At 49.5% G+C, this 21,900-nt stretch overlaps 1 protein-coding gene across 3 annotated transcripts in view; it reads right to left on the bottom strand.

Annotated features, from left to right (window-relative positions):
* CEP290 (centrosomal protein 290) overlaps positions 1-21,900 on the bottom strand; it is a 557,889-nt gene that overhangs the window by 241,996 nt on the left and 293,993 nt on the right. For all 3 annotated transcript variants that reach the window (XR_003856690.1, XM_029601651.1, XM_029601650.1), the window contains exons 29-33: positions 19,199-19,310; positions 17,015-17,470; positions 8,455-8,619; positions 7,720-7,827; positions 7,494-7,628 (exon numbers count right to left, since the gene is read on the bottom strand). Coding sequence is in view for 2 of the 3 variants with exons in the window: in XM_029601651.1 (XP_029457511.1) it covers positions 7,494-7,628; positions 7,720-7,827; positions 8,455-8,619; positions 17,015-17,470; positions 19,199-19,310 (976 nt within the window). In the remaining variant the exon portion in view is untranslated. The remainder of the gene's footprint in view (positions 1-7,493; positions 7,629-7,719; positions 7,828-8,454; positions 8,620-17,014; positions 17,471-19,198; positions 19,311-21,900) is intronic.

Genomic DNA, 21,900 nt, shown 5'->3' with positions numbered 1-21,900 from the left:
CGACGGGCGCTCCGGTCAATGAAAGCACATAGACGGGCATGCTTTCATTGAGTGCCCGTCGATTTGGGCGCTCCAGCCAAGAAAGCACATAGACGGGCGTGCTAGGAGCTAGAAGGGAATGGCTTCTGCCATGGTCCTCACAAAGCAGGCGAAAGACAGGTCCTTGGGTGGAGATCGGCGCCGCTCCTCTGGATGGGAAGGCTCCGAGAGGGGATCATCTGAGAACTCTGAGGACACGTCCAAAGAGTCATCACCCCACGGGTCATAGGGACCCTCCTCCTTGCTAAGGTCCGGGCACTGAGGGCGGAGACCGGTAGGGATAGAAGGCCTGGACCCCAAGGGCATCGATGGACCCCCAGGCAATGAGGGGGGCATCAGCCGTGGTATGCCAGGAGGAACCAGCGGCGGCCTGGGGAACCGCGGGCATGGGCACCCGAGTCCCTAAGGCCTTTTCCTCCTCTGAGGACCCAGGAATTTGGGTCGCTCTGGTGGAGGGCATTGGTGGCCGAGGAGGCATCGGGGGCCTCGAGCACCGGTTGTGTTGGTAGGACGCCTAGAAGGACGTCCAGACGCTCCAGCAGAGGTGCAAACAATGAAGGTGGAGGCTCAGGCACTGGTATGGAGGCCGGTGGCACCGGCAGCTCAACGCTCCAAAGTGCTTTGAGCACCGCCGATTGCACCCTGCGGTCCAGCTCCTCCTGAAAGTCCTGGGTAGTAAGGACTGATGGAGGGGGACAAGGCATCACCGGCACATCCTCGGAGGGCTCGCGAGGAGGCACAGCAGCCAGCACTGTGACCGGTGGGGAACGCCTCGGGATACCGGGGGCACCGGAGGATGGGGCCTCTGGTGGCCGGTGCCGCTTCAATGGCGGCTTTGCGGCCACTGTTGCCACTCCGAAATCAGAACCGTGTGGGGATAGTGACCGGTGTTGATGTTTCCTTGGTTTCCAGTGCTTGGCCCGGCCTTTCTCCGGCGCAGAGGATGAAGATGACCCTGAGGTTAGGGGGAGGGGAGAGACCACTGAGGATCGATCTCTCTCTCCACAATCTTTAGGGATGCTGGAGAGCGGGATCGCCAAGGGGAGCAATGGAGATGGTCCCTGCGGTCCTTAGCCGCGAAGGACACCGACGACGAAGTGGAGGGTTTTGAAGAGCCAAAGGAAAATTAGTTTCTTACCTGATAATTTTCGTTCCTGTAGTACCAAGGATCAGTCCAGGACACCTGGGTTGTGACGCCGCACCAGTAGATGGAGACAGACTAAAACTTGTGGGCGGAGCATATATGCCCCTGTGCCAGTCACAGCCCCTCAGTCATACGTAATGTCAAAGTAGACAAAAGCCAAAAGGCAACCATAACTAACCATACAAACTTGGTAGGGAAACGAAAGAAATCCAACACCCCTACAGGAACCAGACTCCCCAACCGGGAGAGCGAATCAACAAGGGTCAGCGTAGTGAAAGAAACAATAAAGAGCGGACTCTTCATTACTATAGCGCAGCACTGTGGGCGGGATCCTGGACTGATCCTTGGTACTACAGGAACGAAAATTATCAGGTAATAAACTAATTTTCCTTTCCCTGTACGTACCAGGATCAGTCCAGGACACCTGGGATGTACCAGAGCTAACTTACCGAGGGTGGGAAGCAGAGAGTCCCGCTCAGAGTACCCTCTCTCCAAAACCCCCAGCTTCAGTAGCCTGAACATCCAACCGGTAATGTGTAATGAAGGTATGTAACGACTTCCAGGTAGCCGCCCTGCAGATCTCTTGAGGCGACACCTGAGAAGATTCCGCCCAAGACGCAGCGTGAGACCGCGTCGAATGATCCCGAAGACCCACCGGCGGCGATTTTCCACGCAGAAGATACGCAGAACCAATGGCTTTCTTGAGCCAACGGGCAATTGTCGTGCGGGACGCTGCAGCACCTTTCTTTGGACCCGAAGTCAACACAAACAGATGATCCGTCACCCGAAACGGATTAGTAACCTCTAGATAGCGAAGAAGGGACCTCCGCACATCTAGTTTTCTCAAGTCTTTCGTTTTCGGGTCCGAAGACTCCCCAACCATGAAAGCGGGAAGTTCAATCGACTGATTCAAATGGAACGACGACACGACCTTAGGAAGGAAGGAGGGAACCGTCCGCAAGGAAACCCCCGAATCGGAGATGCGCAAGAAGGGCTCCGTACAGGACAACGCCTGTAATTCTGAAACACGACGGGCCGATGCAATCGCCACCAGGAATACGGTCTTCAACGTGAGATCCTTGAGCGTAGAACGTTTCAGGGGCTCAAACGGCGCTGAGCATAAGGCTGAGAGTACCCAGTTGAGGTTCCAAGACGGGCAAGGGGGCCGCAACGGAGGACGGGGGTGCTTAGCTCCCCTAAGAAAGCGGAAGATATCTGGGTGGAGAGCCAGAGAGACTCTCCGGACCTTACCTCGCAAACAACCAAGCGCCGCCACTTGGATCCAAAGGGAATTGCACGCTAAACCTTTGGCGAGCCCCGCCTGGAGAAACGCCAAAATATCAGAAATAGAAGCGGAAGTGGGATTCAGACCCCGCTCCACGCACCATTCCTCAAAAACTACCCAGACCCGAACATAAGCCAGGGAAGTAGACTGTTTTTGGGATCTCAGCAACGTAGTAACGACCGCATCCGAATAGCCTTTTCTTTTCAACCAGTACCTCTCAAAAGCTATGCCGCGAGACAGAAGTGATCCGCATCCTCCAAAACAGACGGGGCCGGCGCCACCATGATCACGTTGGACGGGTGCAATTCTATGCGCCGCAGAATCTTGCCAATCATGGGCCACGGTGGGAACACATACAGAAGCACATCCGTCGGCCAGGGAAGCACCAACGCGTCGACTCCCTCTGCGCCCCTTTCGCGACGTCGACTGTAAAATCTCGGAGCCTTTGCGCTGTGCCACGTGGCCATCAGATCCATGTGGGGCGTTCCCCAAGTCTTGCAGATGAAGAGAAACGCCTCGTCCGCCAGCTCCCACTCTCCGGGATCCAGACGGTGACGGCTGAGAAAATCCGCCTGGATGTTGTCGACTCCTGCAATGTGGGACGCAGCGAGATGGCTGAGATGCCGCTCTGCCCAGAGCATCAAGAGCTGCGCCTCCTCCGCCACTAGAGGACTTCTTGTCCCGCCCTGGCGATTGATGTAAGCCACGGTAGTAGCGTTGTCCGACAATACCCGGACCGCCTGTCCGCGTACTAGGGGTAGAAAAGCATGCAGCGCCAGACGGACCGCTCTGGTCTCCAGCCGGTTGATAGACCACCGGGTCTGCGACTGACCACAGACCCTGAACCGACTTCCCTTGGCACACTGCCCCCCCAGCCGGAAAGACTGGCATCCGTGGTCACCACCGTCCAGTCGGGCACCAGAAGGGACACTCCACAGGAGAGATGCTTGGAATCCAGCCACCAGCTCAGGCTGGCTCGCGCCTGACCCTCGAGAGGGAGAGGTAGATAAAAAAAACCTCGGAAACCGGTTTCCAGCGGGAAAGCAATGAGGACTGCAGCGGTCGTAGATGAGCGAACGCCCAAGGGACTAACGCCAGAGTGGACGCCATAGACCCCAGAACCGTCAGGTAATCGCAGACTCGTGGCCGGTGTAGCGACAGAAGACGTAGCACCTGAGACTGCAGTTTGCATATCCGTTCCTGAGAGAGAATCACTTTGCCTCGCTTCGTGTCGAAAAGGGCTCCAAGATACTCCAAGGACTGAGAAGGTTCGAGATGACTCTTGTTGTAGTTGACCACCCAGCCCAGGGACTGCAAGAGCTGTAACACCCTGGTCACCGCCTGCCGACACAGACTCTGAGACTTCGCTCGGATTAGCCAATCGTCGAAGTAAGGGTGAACCAGCAGGCCTTCCCGCCGCAACTGCGCCGCCACGACCACCATCACTTTCGTGAATGTCCGAGGCGCTGTCGCCAGGCCGAACGGGAGCGCCCGGAACTGGAAGTGCCTGCGCATAATGCAAACCGCAGGAACCGCTGAAACGCTGGATGGATGCCCACATGAAGGAATGCTTCTGTGAGGTCTAGGGACGCCAGGAATTCGCCGGGGCGCACTGACGCGATCACGGAACGAATGGTTTCCATCTTGAAATGAGGAACCCGAAGGCATCTGTTGACTCCCTTCAGATCCAGAATGGGGCGGAAAGAGCCGTCTTTGCCGTACTGATCGGCTGGATCCGGAGAGATGGCTCCCAAGCTTTCTAGTCTTTGGATGGTGTCTAGCACCGCCGCCTTCTTCTTGGGATCCTGGCAGGGAGAGACCAGGAACTTGTCCGCTGGGATGCGAGCAAAATGTAACTCGTAGCCGTGTCTTATCACGTCGAGGACCCAATCCGACGTCATGCTGGCCCATTCCTCGAGAAAGAAGGAGAGACGCGCCCCCACGTTTGGGACAACGTGCCGAAGCCGCGAGGAGGGATGGGCCGGCCGAACTTCATTGTGAAGGCTTGGACCCCGCACCCGACGGAGCCCCTCCTTGCCAGCCAAAACGCTTGCCCCGAAAGGACTGCTGCCACTGAGCGTTCCACGAGGAGGACGACCTATATGAGGATCCAGAGGATCTTTGCAGTCTGGACTTCCTGGGCCCCCGGAACCGGGCTCTGCCTGAGAAGGAAGATCGCGGACGGACCCTATCCTCCGGCAGCTTAAACGCTCGATTCTCACCCAGGGAAACCAACAAATCATCTAACTCCTTGCCGAATAGCAATTTCCCTTTAAATGGCAATGCCCCAAGGTGAGCCTTGGAAGAGCCATCCGGTGCCCAGTTGCGCAGCCAAAGAAGACGACGCGCCGACACTGCTGCCACCATGGAGTGAGCTGAGGTGCGCAACAGATCATGGAGCGCATCGGCCCCATAGGCAACGGCCGCCTCCAACCTGTCTGCTTGAGAAGCCTCCTCTGCAGAGAGACCCGAATTCGCCTGAAGGACTTGAGCCCAGCGCAGACTAGCCCGCATAGCAAAATTCGTGCACATGGCGGCCCGCACTCCTAGGGCAGAGACCTCGAAAATCTTTTTGAGTTGAACCTCCAACTTCCGGTCTTGAATATCCCGGAGGGCTGTTGCTCCCGTGACCGGGATGGTAGACCTCTTCGTGACAGCGGACACCGCCGAATCCACTTTTGGGAGCCGGAGGAGCTCCAGCGCGTCCTCCGGCAAAGGGTAAAGCTTGTCCATGGCCTTGCTGACCTTCAAACCCAACTCCGGAGTATCCCATTCCTTGAAGAGGATATCCGTGGACGAAAAATGAAAAGGAAAAGCAACCGCCGGCCCTGTGAGCCCGAGCAGGACAGGATCCATATTTGCCTCCTGGCGGACCACCACAGGAGGGGCATCAATCCCCAGCTCCTGGAGAATGGCCGGGATAAGCGGCGACAGCTCCTCCCTACGGAACAAACGCACCACCTTGGGGTCATCCCCATCGACGGCCTGTGCTCCTTTCCCCGGAGCGAGCTGCGCGGAGCCATCTGACGCTGCCTTCCCGGCTCCCGGCAGGGGCTCCTCAGAGGCCTCCGTGTCCGCCTTGGCGGATTCTTCGGACTCCGAGTCCTGCGGCACCCCTCGCGGAAGCCGCTTGCTCCGGCCCGCGGCCTGGGCGACATTCGCCGTCCTCCTGGCCGGCTTTTTCTTCGGCGGGGACCGGTGGACCCGAGCGCGCGAGGCGTCCCCCCGACTGCGCTTGCTTCGCCTATATCGGAGCACCTTGCGCAGCAAAAGCGCCAAATCCTCTGAGAGCTCGCCCGAATCCGAAGAATCGATTTCCGAAGTCCCCGGGACCGGGGCCCCTCCGAGGGGGCCTCTCCCGCCGCACCCCGCTGCGGGGAGAGCTCAGGGGGCAAAACCGAGGCCTCCACCGTTTCGCGTGAGACTACCCGGCCGGTGGACAAAATGGCCGCCACTCCCGCGGAAACCGGGAAAGAATCAGGAGGCCTGTCAGGGGCCCCTCCCCCCTGCGACTGCGATCGTGCCACCCGGGAACGGGTCCCCCGAGGTGCCCCCGATGATCTCTCGTCTCCCGGGACGCAGGCCGAGCAAAGGCCGTCCCGGGAGAGATGCGCGCGCGCCGAGCCGCAGGCCCTGCACTGCGAGCCGCGCGGCATCGAGAAAATCGCGGGAAACCAAAGGACGCGCCGAAAAACACTGAGGGGCGCTGAGGAAAAAGAAAAAAATCACCGCGGCGAAATCGGCGACCTCCCCCCTGCCGACGATGCCCCCCCCCCCCCCCCCCCGAGCGGGACGGAGCGCAACGCCAGGCAACGGAGAGCAGACAGAAACAAAAGTCAAAACACTTTTTTTTTTTTTTTTTTTTTTTTTTTTTTAACAGAAAAAAACGCTGTCCCTGGTACTGAAAAAGCCCTCTGTCCTGCAGGGGTGAGTGAACCGGGCTCCCCGGTGTCACCCCTGACGCTGCTACTAGTCCAGCCGGGTCCTCAACCCTAGCAGCGGCCTCAACCTGGGGAGGGTAGTCCCCTCAGGACCTCTCAACTCCCCTGGGACGCAGGGCAACCAGGACTAAAATTAACCAAATTAAACAAAAAACCCAATTTGCAGAAAAAAAACCAAATAGGCCTAATAGAAAATAAAACCCAAAAAGCGAACCTGACTAACCACACAGAATCAGGCCTGACAGGGCTGTGACCGGACCTGCACCACCTACTGGAGACAGAGTAAGACTGAGGGGCTGTGACTGGCACAGGGGCATATATGCTCTGCCCACAAGTTTTAGTCTGTCTCCATCTACTGGTGCGGAGTCACAACCCAGGTGTCCTGGACTGATCCTGGTACGTACAGGGAAAGAGCTTCTCCATTTTGTCTAGGCGCGCACGTCGCCCTTTGGGGGTCATTTGATCACACAATGACACCCTCGAACGTCGTGCGAGGCCCCCACATGAGGTATACACACCTCATGTGGATCCATGATGGACATGGTCTGTGGACACTGTCGAAAACCTGATGACGCCATCGAAAAAAGAGGCTGGCGCACAGTCAATGACTGACGGGAACCCAAGGCAGGGGTTGGGAATCGACCGCGAAAAACCCGATGGAAAAAGCCACAGGTACCTTCCAAAGGAACCGAATGCAAGGGGGACCAAACGCATAAAAACCTTGAAAATCTCAGCAAAACGCTTTCAAGGGTTTGGAGCTACACAACAGCAAGGCTACTGCACTGCGGAAAAGAAGACACTGAAGGGGGACCTTAAGTGGATGCATGGATAGCAGCAGGCTGGGCATACTCAGTCGGCCAGTCAAAATTTCTAGAAATTTTGACAGAAGTTTTCCGTGCCAGGCTCCATCTGATGATGTCACCCACATGTGAAGACTACCATCCTGTTTGATTGAGGAGAAAAAAAAGGAGACTTTCCCTTGGTAGATTTCAATTACCGATCAAACACTTAAAAACTGCATTCATTTTCTCATTCAGGTTTTACGGGACACAATCTTTCATAACAGGCTTATTCATCTACCCACCTCTTCTAAAGCTTTGCAGGCTGCTTGAGTTTCCAGGATTGTTCGAACATGTTCCCTAATTTTTCTCAGTGCTATATCTAGCTGCTGTGGAAGGGGCAAACTGGCATCAGGGACTGAGCCAGTAGCCTCTTCGAACTGCAAAGAAGCAGAAATGACACACATGAAAACCACCTTCAAACTATCAAACAGGACTCATAATTTCTCTGAAATCACCTAAACCAAGTACCTTCCGGGCAGTGTTAAGTACTTCATGTTGCTGACGCTCAAACATGTCTAACTGGCGTTCAAGCTCTACTTCTCTCTGATCCCATGCCATCTGCCGCTCTTCATGAAACTGAGATTAGCAAAAAAAAAAACCACTCAGGTGAATGTAACACACAGTCAGAATGGTTCCTATTCCTTTTAAACTAAAACCAGATAAATGTATCCAAACCAGACATAGCATATGCTTATTTACTTAGGGGTAAATTTTAAAACAGTTGCTTGCAAAAAAAAGCCATATACATGAATTTATGGGCCAAGTGCAAACTCCTCTTATTTTAAAAAACTGATTGTGTGAGGGGTCTGGGTAAACTGGAGGGACTGCAGGCTGAAAAGCCAGAGGGGTCTTGATGACTTAGAGATAGACTGGGCAAAATGGTGGACTACTTGATCAAACTACTAATATCTTTTATTCGCACGTTTTAAAATGTGCTCACTTGCGCGTGTAAAAGCCAAGTCCTAAGAAAACATATGCGAATAAAATTATCTTGTGTAACTGCTTGAAATTAGGAGCACACATACATATGTTAGGCATATTTTATATAATACTCACGCACTTGCACAGATGATTTAAAATTCCAGCGTATGTAGGATTGCGCCCACATATGCATGTATTTGGGCATGCGGGTGCACTCATTTTAAAGTTACCATCCCTGAGTAGAACCCAGATTTATTTTTGCATAAAGAGATGTGTTTGTACCTTGCTTTGCTGAACAATTTCCTCTTCTAAACCAATGATAGTACGCTCATGCTCAGAAATTATATTATTCAAATACTTTATCTCTTCTTTTCCCTTGACCAACTCTCGATTCAGCTTCAGATCCTGAAGGCGAAGTTCTTCCATTCTTTTGTGCCATTCTGTCACCTGTTCAATCAGAGAACCTTATCATTTTTGACAGGATTAAGATGATTAAGATTCGTGGACAGAGGATGTGGTTACGGCAGTTAGCATAACTGGGTTTAAAAAAGGTTTGGATAAGTTCCTGGAGGAGAAGTCCATAAACTGCTATTAATTAATAAGCAATAGTTGCTTGAAATCTATTTAATGTTTGGGTACTTGCCAGGTACTTGTGACTTGGATTGGCCACTGTTGGAGACAGGATACTGAGCTTGATGGTCCCTTGGTCTGACCCAGTATGGCATATAGGAAAATTGATTTTCCTGCTAATTTTCATTCCTGTAGTACCAGGGATCAGTCCAGACTCCTTGGTTTATGCATCCCTGGAGACAGAGAAAGTTCACTGACACTGCTTCATAATCCATGGTGCCACCTGCAGTTCCTCAGTATTGACCTGTACCCAAGCACAAAACACTTGCAAAACATAAAAAAAAAAAGAAAAACTTATGAAAAATTTGCAAAGTGTACCAAAAACTTACATCCGAGCAGACGACTCTCCCCCTTTATAGATCAGGCAGGTTATGGACTGATCTGTGGTACTACAGGAACAAAAATCAGCAGGTATGAACCAATTTTCTTCTCCCTGTACATACCCAGATCAGTCCAGATTCCTGGGATGTACCAGAGCTCCCTATTAAGGTTGGGACCTGGAGAGTCCCACTTGCAAGACACTGTCACCAAATGACCGAGACTCAAAACCCCCAACATCCAGATGGTAGTTCCTTGTAAAGGTATGTAGCAACTTCCAAGTCGCCGCTCTACAAGTTTCCTGTGGAGAAACCAGCTGGGCCTCTGCCCACGAAGCCACCTGAGACCAAGCAGAGTGAGCCCTCAAACCTTCCGGTACCTGACAGCTAAGAATGTATGCCGACCCAATAGCCTCCTTAAGCCACCTCGCAATGGTAGCCTTAGAAGCCTGGATACCTTTATTCAAACCACTCCATGAAATGAAAAGATGATCAGATCTCCTAAAATTATTTGTAACCTTGAGATACCTCAACAAAGCCCTACAAGACATCCAACAACCTAAGCTCCTGCACATGAGACGTAGAAGTATCCAAATCCGGAAAAGCCAGAAGCTCCACTGTCTGATTAACATGAAAAGTGAATATCACCTTCAGAAGAAACAAGGGTACTGTCCGCAAGGACATTCCTAAGTCCGACATTTGAAGGAATGGATCATGGCAAGATAAAACCTGCAACTCAGAAATTCTCTTTGCAGAACAAATGGCTACCAAGACAACGACCTTTAAAGTCAAATCCTTAAGCGTCGCTCTGCGGAGAGGTTCAAAAGGAACCTCACACAAACCTCTGAGAATGAGATTAAGATTCCAGGATGGACAAACTCTCCTTACCAGAGGGTGCAGATTTTTAACCCCCCTAAGGAACCGAACCACATCGGGCTGAGAAAACAACGAGCAATCTTCAACTTTACTCCGCAGACAAGTCAGAACTACCACCTGAATTCTGAGAGAATTGAAAGCCAGGCCTCTGATCAAACCTTCTTGAAAGAAAGATAAAATATGAGACACCGAAGATCGTAAGGCCTGTACGCTTTTGGATATACACCATGCCTCAAAGATCTTTCAGACTAGGACATAGGACAATGAAGGAGACGCCAGTCTAGCTTGTAGGAGAGTAGTGATGATCGCTTCTAAGTACTCTTTTCATCTCAGACACCACCTCTCGAAAGCTAAGCCACTAGACAAAAGCGATCTGCCTGGTCTGAAAATATAAGACCCTGCTGAAGAAGGCAAGGAAAATGACTGAAGCGCATGTCCGTCCATTACCATGTTGACCAGATCCATGAACCACAGTCGACATGGCCATTCCAGGCCTACCAACACCATTTTGCCTGGGTGCCTCTCTATCCGACGCAACACCTTGCCTACCAGAGGCCAAGGGGGAGATATGTAAAGCAGAACTCCCCGAGGCCAGGGTAGAACCAGAGTGTTGACACCTTCAGTGTCGTATTCTCGCCTTTGGCATAAAAACAAGATGCCTTCACGTTGAGACGAGTCGCCATTAGATCCACATGGCGACAGCCCCACTTCTCTTGGCTGAGCTGCATCACTGACTCGGACAACTCCCACTCCCTTGGATCTTGCAAACTGCGACTTAGAAAATCCGCTTGGAAGTTTTCAACACCTGCAATGTGCGAGGCCGCTATCTGAACTAAGTGCTGTTCGGCCCAAAAAATTACCTCCTGAGCCTCCTGGGCCACCGAGTGACTCTCGGTTCCCTCCCTGCCGATTGATGCATGCTACAGACGTTGCATTGTCCGACAAGACTCTCACCGACTGGCCTTGAATCATAGGCAGAAAGGCAAACAATGCCAACTTCACTGCTCTGGTCTCTAAACGACTGTTAGACCACAAGGCTTCTTCTTGACCAAGAGCCCTGGGCCGACTGCCGCTGGCATACTGCTCCCCATCCAGAAAGACTGGCATCAGTAGTAAGAATAACCCAACCCAGGACCTCCAGGCCGACAACACGGATCAGACTGGATGTCAGAAGCCACCAAGACAGATTGTACCGCGCATAAACCCTGAGTGAGACGGGCATGTGAAACTCCTCCGACAACGGTTTCCACTGTGCCAACAGAGCTCTCTGTAGCTGTCTCATATGCGCAAAGGCCTATGGTACCAACCCCAGCGTTGAAGCTATCAAGCCGAGCACTTGCAAAAAATCCCAGGCTCTGGGGACTTACAAAGCCAACAAACACAGGATTTGCCTCAGTAACTTGCAGACTCTCTCCTCAGCATGTTGATCCGAGCCCCAAATAGTCGAGAGTCCAAAACTGGATCAGATGGCTCTTTGCCAAATTCACCACCCAGCTTAGAGATTCCAGGGTGTTTATTACCTTCTGCACCGCTGCACAACTGTCTTCCGACTTTTCCCTGATGAGCCAATTGTCTAGATATGGGCGCACCAGCACTCCCTCATGCCACAAAGTCAGTGCCACCACCATTACCTTGGTGAATGTGCAGGGCACTGTGGCAAGCCCGAAATAGAGAGCCTGAAACTGGAAATTCTGACCCAGCACCATAAACCTCTGAAACCGCTGGAGATCACAGCGAATGGGGATATGTAGGTATGCCTCAGTCAGATCCAAAGAAGCCAGGAACTCGTCCTTGCTTACCACTGCAATTATCGACCACAGAATTTACATCTGGAACCTTGAGATCTTTAGCACTACATTTACCAGTTTTAAATCTAGAATGGGACGAAAAGAGCCTTCTTTCTTTGGAACTACGAAGTAGATGGAATACCGACCTTTGCCCCGTTCGCCCTGAGGAACCAGAACCACTGCTCCTAATTCCCATAACCTGACTTCGCCCGAAGGAGGAAACTAGAAACAAATTGCGAACAGGCTGAGCAAATGCTAATGAGTAACCATCTCTTATTATGCTGAGGACCCACTGATCCTGAGTGATCATGTCCACTTCCTGGAAAATCTCGCTAGACGACTCCCTATAAAAGGAACAGCGGAGTGGACCGGCCTTGCCTCCTTGTGAGGATTTGGCTCCTGACTTCCTGAAGAAGCTCTAAATGGCCTTCAACTGCTTCAAAAGGACTGCCCCCACCACTAACCTTGAGAAGAGAACTGCTTTTGCGAAGCTCGGGCTCCCCTCGCCTGACATGATCTCCTAACATCACGAAAATGCAACCGAGGTTGAAAAGGTTGTTTGCCCTTAGGCTGATCTTCCAGCAACTTATTCTCACCCAGATCTTTCATCAAGTGCTCCAGATCCTCTCCAAACAAGAGGCATCCTTTGAAAGGCAGAGACCCCAACTGAGACTTAGATGGAACATCTGCCGACCAGTTACCCAGCCATGAAAACTGCCTGACTGACATAGCGGATCCCATAATACGCAACAAAGTTCTCATCAAGTCATACAAGGCATCTGCCACGTAAGCAACTGATGCTTCCAAGCACTCAGCTTTATCCGCCTCATCACCAGATTTTGCCTGACCATCCTGAAGCTGTTGAACCCAGCTCAGGCAAGCTCTTTGCATGAAGCTGGAGCAAATGGCTGCCCACAGACTCAGAACCGATACCTCAAAGATCATTTTGAGGTGAATCTCCAACTTCCTATCCTGAACATCCTTCAATGCCACGGAACCCATGACAGGGACAGTCGTCTTCTTTGTGACTGCCGAAACTGCTGTGTCTACTTTTGGAAGGGAAAAGAGCCCAAATGTCTGTTCCGGCAAGGGGATAGAGCTTAGCCATCGCCCTTCCCACTCTCAAGCCAGAGTCAGGCGCTCCCCATTCTCAATCCACCATCTTTTTCATCGATTTATGATAGGGAAAAGCTCTCAGGGGACCCTGAAGCCCATCCAGAACCGGATCTTCTCCTTCCACCATATTTAAGTCCTCCTGCGGAACTTTTAGTCCAAATTCCTCCAAGACCCGAGGAATCAAATGGCCTAACTCCTCATTCCGGAACAAGCGGAGTACCTTGGGGGTAATCTCCCTCAGACTGGAATATCATCTGGATCATCTCTCTGAGAAAAGCCGGCATCATCAAGCAACAACCTGGTCCCGCGACAATGTCTCCTGCATCCCGGGGTTCTCCTGTGACCCAACAGTCATCCGAGTCCTCACCAGCAAGCCCAGGATGCGACAAATGCTGTCCTAAAGGAGGCCTTTTTCCACGTGACTGCTCATGCATAGAAGCGCAGTCCAGACACCCTAGAGAGTGAGACTAGCTACCCAGACCTGCTTGCTGAGCTAAATAAGCTTCATGCAGCAGGAGGATAAAATCCGCAAAGAAAGCACGAGGAGCCTTCAGGAACTGTGCACTTTTGAAGCGACGTAATGCGGCCCACAGCAGGCCCCTGACTTCCTCTGTTGCCTCAGGAGAGCCTGAACAATGCTTCATACCTTTTGCGGTGGCCCGGGGCTTTGATGGTCCCTCTCCCCCTGAAATGCAGGGGGCACATAGAACTAAGCAGTTCCGCTGCGTTGGCACTGCGCCACATGCGCAGCAAATAGAGCCGCAAACCATTCTTTAATCGGTAGGAATAACCCCCTGCCGAGCTCTGAGCATCCCCGTGATCGGAAGAAATGAAAAAAGCCTGTCTTCCCGCTACTAGCAGGGAGTAGAGAGACGCCCGCAAGACAGCCTTACCTTTTTTTTCCCAAAACAACCTTAGAAATCTGGTCAGCTTCTCCTCAGCATAGAACACAGCGCTGTCCAGCTCAGGTTCAGGCAAAAGTGAAAAATAAGGAGAGAAAGACTGAATCCAGAACCTTAAAAGAAAAAAAGGAAGAAAGGCAAGCTGAGCAAAAAAAAAAAATATCAGCTGCCCTGAGCCTTCAGCTGTCTGAGCAGCCTTGTGAAGGGGAGGGATCTGGACCACCAGATTTGCACCCCATGGACTAACAGACTGAGCATACAAAAAGGTCACCAACCTCCAGCTCCTCCACCTCAACCAAACAAGGAAGGATCCACCAGGACCCAAACACCCCTGGGAGGAAAGGCTCACAAACAAAACACAAAAACTCGTGATCTTGGTCCACTCCTCGTAAAATAGAAATAACAGTGGACCAGCCTTGCCTCATTGGGAAGATTTGGCACTATTTCCTCCCTGGCAAGGGCCATCTCTGCCGGGCTGACAACCTCGAAAGGACTGCGTCCAGGACTGTTGGCGACCGGAGACTTGTCTTGGAGCTGGACCCGAGGGACTGGGGCCCCGGAATCTTCAATTTTCTTTGAAGCAGGGACGAGAGGATGTGAAACTCTTGCCTTTTGGCCTGTCCTCAGGTAACTTATGGACTTTATTCTCCCCTAGAGACTTGATAATTTCCTCAAGGGGCTTGCCGAAGAGCAATTTCCCCTTGAAAGGCAAAGATCCCAACTGTGTTTTGGATGAAATATAAGCCAACCAATTCCTCGGCCAGAGGAGGCAACTGGCCGAAACTGCCGACATCATAGTCCGAGAATAGGCTCTGAGATCATCATATAAGCATCAGCTCTGTATGCCACAATGGCCTCTGCCGATCTGCCTGTAGGGCCTCAGAATCCATCAAAGGCTTGTCACATTGCAGCTGTTGAACCCAGCAAAGACTGGCTCGCAACATGAAAGTGCTACACAAAGCGGCCTGAGCGCCAAGGGCTGACACCTCAAAAATTTCTTGAGGTGCACCCTCCAGTTTCCAATCCTGAATATCCTTTAGAATCGCTGCTCCGGTGACTGGAATGGTTATTTTCTTGGTGACCGTGGAAACTGCGGCATCCACCTTAGGAACCTTGGGAAGGTCTAGGGCCTCCTCGGGCAAAGAATACAATCTGTCCATTGCCCTGTTCACCTTCAAACCAGTATCCGGAGTATTCCATTCTCGGATCAGAAGAGCACTGACCGAACTATAGAAAAGGAAGGACTTTTCTGGACCCTGGAGGCCAACCATGACCAGGTCCACTGCTCCCAGCTTTGAATCCTGCAGAGGGACCTCTATGCCCAACTCCTTCAACACCAAGGGGATAAGCGGGCTCAGCGCCTCTTTGTGGAATAAACCACCACCTTAGGGTCATCACCCTTGATGGTTGCAGCCTGCATGAGGGACTGTTTCAGATCCAGGTCAACGACACCTGGCCCAGACACCTGGGAATCTGCCCCCTGGGCCCCTTCTTTATCCGAGTCGACTGAGGAAGTATCTGTGTTAGCCGGTGGGGCCAAAGACCAAAGGAGCTGCCAGACCCTGGAGGCCGCCAAGGTTGCGGAGGGCCTGAATCTCTTGGCGGACCATCCCGGGGCCTCCTTGGCAGCACTTCGATGTGCACCCTTCCTGGCCTTATAGTTCTTGTGGAGCAACAGCATGAAGTCAGATGAAAAAGAAGATGCATTCGAAAGAGCCCCGGGGTCCTCATCACTCCCCAAGAGTACCCTCAGCATCTGGACGACCTCCCCCAGAGGCCTGAACCTCCGGAAACAAAGGTGGAGGGAGGTCCATGCTCTCTTCTGCGGCCTGCACAGCAGAATGGAAATGAGCTAACATGGCCGCCATTCCCGTACTTAGCGAGAACGGCTCATCAGAATCCGGCCGCGACTATGGCAGTTTCCCCATGTCGTGATGAGCACTCCCCTTGCTGCCCATGTTGCTCCCCAACGGTCCCTCCCCACCGAGCAGGCATTGGGAGCAAAGGCCAGTGCGGGAGAGATGCGATCGCACGTCCCCACAGGCTGAACAGGCCACACCTCGTGGCACAGCAATGAAAACTTGGGCTGACCGCAGCGCAGGGGAGAGAGGCAGCAAGGAAGCCGGAAAAAAGGAAAGCAAACTCTCCAGGAGCCACCTGCTGAAGAAAAGAGCTGCGGGAAAAAGAAATCGTGCTGCCTCTGTGCCGTTCCAACGGCTCACACAGTGCCCCCAAGAAAAAGAAAAATAACTTTTTTTTTTAATTTTTTATAGACAACTTTAAAGAAACAGATCAAGGAAGGAAAGGGGCACTTCCCTGAGAAGAGGCAGCAGGCTCCGTTGATCCCTCAGGGCGAGTGATACGGGACCCCGGGTATCAGCCTTGTCTAGCATGGGATGCGAGCTAAATAGGGTCCTCAACCCCCTGCTTGAGTGCCTCAAGTACCAGAGGGGATGGCCCCACTAGGACTTAACAACCCTCTGGGAGGCGAATACAGAATCTCTTTCTTTCTTTTTTTAGTTTCGGTCAGACTGCAGGCTTTGCACCTCCACCATCTGCTGGAGACAGAGAAATACTTAGGGACTACAGGTGGCACCTCGCCTTAAGTGGAAGTGTCAGTAAAACTCTCGCTGTCTCCATTTGCTGGAGGGGAGGCAAAACCCAGGAGTCTGGACATATCTGGGTACGTACAGGGAATATTGGTTGGGCAGGGAAATTCTGAAAAGCTTTTAAGTAGGCCTCCCATTATCCCCTTAAAGAACAACTGTGTGTTGAAGTATGGCAGATCAAAGCTGGGATAAGGACAAGTGAAATAGAAAGGTTAAATGGGAAAAAAGTCATGATTTATAGCTCCATGGGAAGTGGTTTGTGATCTGATTTGTCAACTGAAATACCTAAATACAATCATAATCTGGGATTGCACTTTTCAAATCCATTTATTTTTAATCATGAAAGAGAAATGAGTCCTCTTGTCAAGGACAGTACTTTGCTCTGTCATGATAAAAAAAAAAAAAAAAAAAGGAAATAAATTGTTACATTGTGACCCCCAGATTACAAATTTACAAATCCAATCAGGAATTATGATGAGCAGAAAATAATCACCTACTTCCCTTGGTTAGCTGATAATGGTTTTGTTATCCAGCTCCATCTATAAAGACACAAAGTCAACTTTGCTAAAACATAAAGTTGCTAAAAAAAAAAAGTACTTTCGAACCTTCTGGGCTCCTCTGGCATCCTTTAAGGTGGCTATCAACTCTTCTAAACCTTTCAACTTTAGCTCTACTTCCAATGCACGGTTCTCGATATCTTGGCGTTCCTGCTGGGCACGCTGCATATCTTGCATGATCTTCAATTTGTCATTCTGCAACTGAATCATGGTTTTGGAGAATTTTTCTTGTTGCGCCAAGGGCAGAGCACCACTGAACTGACGACGTAAAGACTGAACAGTGTGACGCAGATGTTTGGCTCGATTTCTTCCTTCTAGTCTGGCATAGTACAAGGCTTGCTCTTTTGCATCAAGCTTCTGCTCTAAGCGCAGATTGCAAGCCTCCAACTTCTGCAGTTTGGATGTTACAGCTTCTAGTTTATTCACTGCAGTGGCTTCACTAACTTGAAGAGCTACAATATGCTGGTGCAATTTGGCAATCAGGGCTTTTTCATCTGACTGTGCCTAAAGAAATAAAATATAGATGATGTATTTGTTCATAAAGTGCAAATATTATTCATTTAAAAACATGCAATCATAAAGGGGGCATAATCAGACTTTTTATGCAGGTAAACCCATATTTATCTGGTAACTGATAAATGCTGCATTCCCCCCCCCCCCCCCCCATGCAACTAAATGTGCAAGCTGCAGGGAAAATTGGGTGTAGTTAAGTCAAGAGAGGAAAAGTATGCATGGAAATTGCATTTTTAAATCTTTGCAAGTATTTTCTGGGGCACAATTTCCACCTGCTTCAGTGCAAGTGTAAAGTACGAAAATACTTTGTACCCACAATGTGCATGGGTATAAGGTCCACAGAGAGTTCCAAAATTGCTCTCCTCTGGAATAAATGAAACATCTCATATACGGGTAATTATTATATGAATAGTCCCAGACACAAACAATATTTGCCATTTGGCACCAAATGATGAAATTTTCACTGAATAGAAATCTAAGAGGCCAGTGTTCTAAAGCACATTCAGACTGTCAGCTATGTCAAGAGCTGGACAATTTTTGAAAAGATTTTACTTGGATAACTAGGCAGTTACTCAGGTTAAAATCTGGTACTGAACATTGTTCTCCCACACCCTCTTCCCCCGCAGACAGAAATATCTATGATGTAAAAGAGCATAGGTACTTTTACCCATGCTGCAAAGAGGCAGGGCAAGCAAGGAACACACACAGGTATTTCATTTTGAAGTCCCCATGTGTGTTTTATGACATGAACTTTATATTTGCAAAATCCATGGGTAGTAAAGTACCTGTAGCTTTGCTGCCTGTGGTATTTTCAAAGGAAAACTCTGTGGTTTCCCTCTGAAAAGTCGCTTGCTGGTCCACAAGTACAAAGTGCCTACAAAACTTGAATACATTTTTTAAATTGTTTCACACAAGTTCCCTAAACATCTATGAAACTGAAGATAAAGCACACCTAAACGTAAGCATCAACTTCAGAAAATGAAAAATAAGAAATAAACACAAACACCTCCTTTCAGTTTGGCTAAAATGCAAAGTGGACTATTAGCCCCATTCAGGGAAGCCAATTTTCCACCAGCTGATTAAATCACTTTGAAAATGATCCTCATAGTTAATCAACTTAGGGAATACAACATAGACAGAGTAATAACTAATAGGGTTCATTTTCTTTCAGAAAATCCCAAGATATATCAAAAAACTGATCACAAGATATCAGTTCATAGTCCCTTCTAGTTAGCTTCTCAATAGTTATTTCATTGTGAATTCCATGTTCTTTATAACAATGGTTATGCTCACTCCTATAAAGTTTTTGCCACATAAAATACCAAGACAAGGTCCTCCAATTAGCCAACAAGATATCACGTCTACAAAGCGACCTTCATGGAATTCACAGTAGCTGTAAATGCAATTTTTACTGATGCTTGCCATGATCCCTAGAGAAGACAGAGATACATTATCTATTCTCATGGTAAGTTTTGTACGAGTGGCTATAAAGAGAAGGTAAGGGAATTAATCAAAAGGACAAATGCATCCCATTACTAAAGGAGACTTACATGACTGCACTGAGGCATGAGATCTTATGACTGCCTATCCCTTAATGGCTTGTAGAGTTCCTGTACTTAAGCCAATATTTTTACAGACTAGTGCCACAATATTATCTTTAGTACATTTTGCTTTTAGTCAATTAAAGTACATCAACATTAAGTTTAATATTTATTGTACCTGATAATCTAACACTTGTTTTCTCAGGGATTCCACCTCCTTCTCTCTGGACTGTTGACGGGTTTCAAGTGTTGACACTTGCATTTTGGCTATGTCAGACAGATCTCTTAATCTAAGAAAAAAACAAAACAAATATTATGCTGCTCTATTTACATTTTAACTATGAAAGGATCATGTAAGAAAAATAAAAATGTAATGTGGACAGGCAGGTTTGATGGATTTTCTAAATACATCTACCAATAAAAAAAATCTATGCACATGATATTCTAGTCTTAGAACTTACCTCGTAGACTGTGAATCACGAAGGGAAGCACTCAAAACTGGAAATGTTCCCTTAGGACCATGAATTTCAGGGAAGTCTGGTGCTTCACCCTGATGACTATATGCAGATATGCCTGTCAAGTTGAGAGATGCCAAGAACTCTCCTTGCACTGCCACTATGAAGGACCTCAGAGTCTATATGCGGAAATGGGGAACTTTGAGAGCCACATTTACCTTCATTAAATCCAGTATCAGCTGAAATGTCCCTTCCTTTATTTTTTTCATAGAACCAAGAAATAGATGAAATGTAGGAATACTGGTTCTCCTCTTTATAAAATTGCCTCTGGGGCATTTCACTGAAGGCCAATTAATTCTTGAATTGGATACAGGGGGGGGGGGGGGGGCGCTCCTAAGCAGCGACCAAGATGGCCGCCTAGCCTTGAAGCTCCGCCGGGTCGCATTCTATTTTGGGATCAAACTAGTCTTTTTCCTTTGATACACTCACCACTCGTCGACTCACTTTATAGAACACGATGGCTACCACTAAACCTGGGAAAATTGAGGCAGCTTTTGCGGCGGTATCCGGCTCAAAGAGAGCGAAACAAGATCCACCTACGCCGGACAAAACTGCGGCCTCAAAAAATATGGCGTCTGCAGATCAGGTTCTTACGGAGCTTAAACAACTTAAAGAAATGCTGCAGGTCAATATTGATACCACCTCTGCTATCCGGGGCGAGCTGCAATCGGTAACCAAACAAATAGCAGCTTTTCAAATACGTCTGGACGATGTGGAAGCACAGGCCTCTTCTCTATTAGTAACTGCAGCGGCTCTACCTCGTCTACGCTCAGATGTCGAACAATTGCAAAGGGAAGTAGAGGATCTTTCTAACCGCAATCGTAGAAATAATCTCAGAGTACTTGGAATACCAGAAGGGGCAGAAGGTACGGACTCTGTTTCTTTTATTTCCACTTTTATTCCGTCACTCCTCAAAACCAAATTTACCCAGCCCTTTGAAGTTGAAAGGGCTCATCGGATCCCTGCGAAGCCGATTAGGGGTGCCAAATATCCACGGCCCATAATTTTTAAGGTACTCAGACACCCTCAAGTACTGCTCATATTGGCGGCTGCGAAGAGCCTAGCTCCACTACAACACCAAGGGAATAATATTATAATTGTTCCAGATTTCGCCAAAACCACAGCGGCACGCCGTAAACAATTTCTGGCGCTGCAGCCGCAATTGCGTTCCCTCGGGGCACAATATGGCCTCCTACACCCATCGCAAATGAGGGTGACGCTGAATAATCGCACAAAAATCTTCCAGAATCCCTGGATGAATTTCTGAGATTACAAGGATCGGCAGAGATGATTACTTGAGTCAACTCAAGGCTCCAGCAGAGCTCTGCTACCCTTTTTAATGGCTCCCTTGGGAGTAGCTCGCGGTGCCCACCCGAGCGGGGATTTACACACTGCTGCAGCGGTTACATGTTCATTCGTTTTCTTTTTCTACGTACCAGCTATTTCCTTCAAGACTACTGGGCTTATTTTATCTTGCCCCATAGATCCCTATGCTGGTAGTTTGAGTGTTTAAAAGCGACCTGGCTAACTTGCTTGGCTAGCGGCGACCTCTGGCGCATTCGGAGGCTCAACTTGTTAATTACTGCCATATGGCTTTTCAAATCTCCACGTGTTGGATTTACCATTTCCACTATTTCTCTTTTTCTTGCTTTTTTTTCTGCCTGGATTGTGACACTCCACACCGAGCAAAATTGTTTTTTCTTCAAGTTTACCAATTTGTGACGGCTCATGTAATGTTTGACTCCCACGTCATCCGTACCGATCTCCTACAACTGCTCAATGGCTCCTGCTATCTCTGACATCAATATCATATCTTTAAACGTCAACGGTTTCTCCAACCAAATCAAAAGAAAGAAGATCCTGACCTACTTGCAATCTTTGCGTGCAGACATCGCTCTACTTCAAGAGACACACCTTACCCCAAACGAATCGTTAAAGCTCAAGCAACAATGGGTCGGTTCGGTTCTATTCAGCCCTGCTGTTCACAAAAAGAGGGGAGTTGTTATTCTCCTCCATAAAAAACTGGAGGCTGAAATTATCTCTCAAACAACGGATACAGATGGCAGATGGATTCTAGCTAACATCAAGATTGCAGGTCATTCTTATTCTCTTAATTTATATGCTCCCAATTCAGACAACCCAGAATTTTTTCATTCTGTCTTTGCTAACCTGTTAACAATGGGCGATAGCCCAATAATTGTGGGAGGAGACTTCAATCAGCCATTAGACCCTTTCCTGGACAAATCCTCCACTTTACGACCTCAGAAACCCAAGGCAAGCATCGCCCTACAGCATCTAATGACCTCCTTCGGCCTCACGGACCCTTGGCGGCTGCTCCACCCTACAACAAAGGATTACACTTTCT

Source organism: Rhinatrema bivittatum, chromosome 4 (genome assembly GCF_901001135.1).
Source record: "Rhinatrema bivittatum chromosome 4, aRhiBiv1.1, whole genome shotgun sequence".
Taxonomy (NCBI): Eukaryota; Metazoa; Chordata; class Amphibia; order Gymnophiona; family Rhinatrematidae; genus Rhinatrema; species Rhinatrema bivittatum.
The sequence above is the reverse complement of the archived record's forward strand: the minus strand, read 5'-3'. Positions and strand labels throughout refer to the sequence as shown.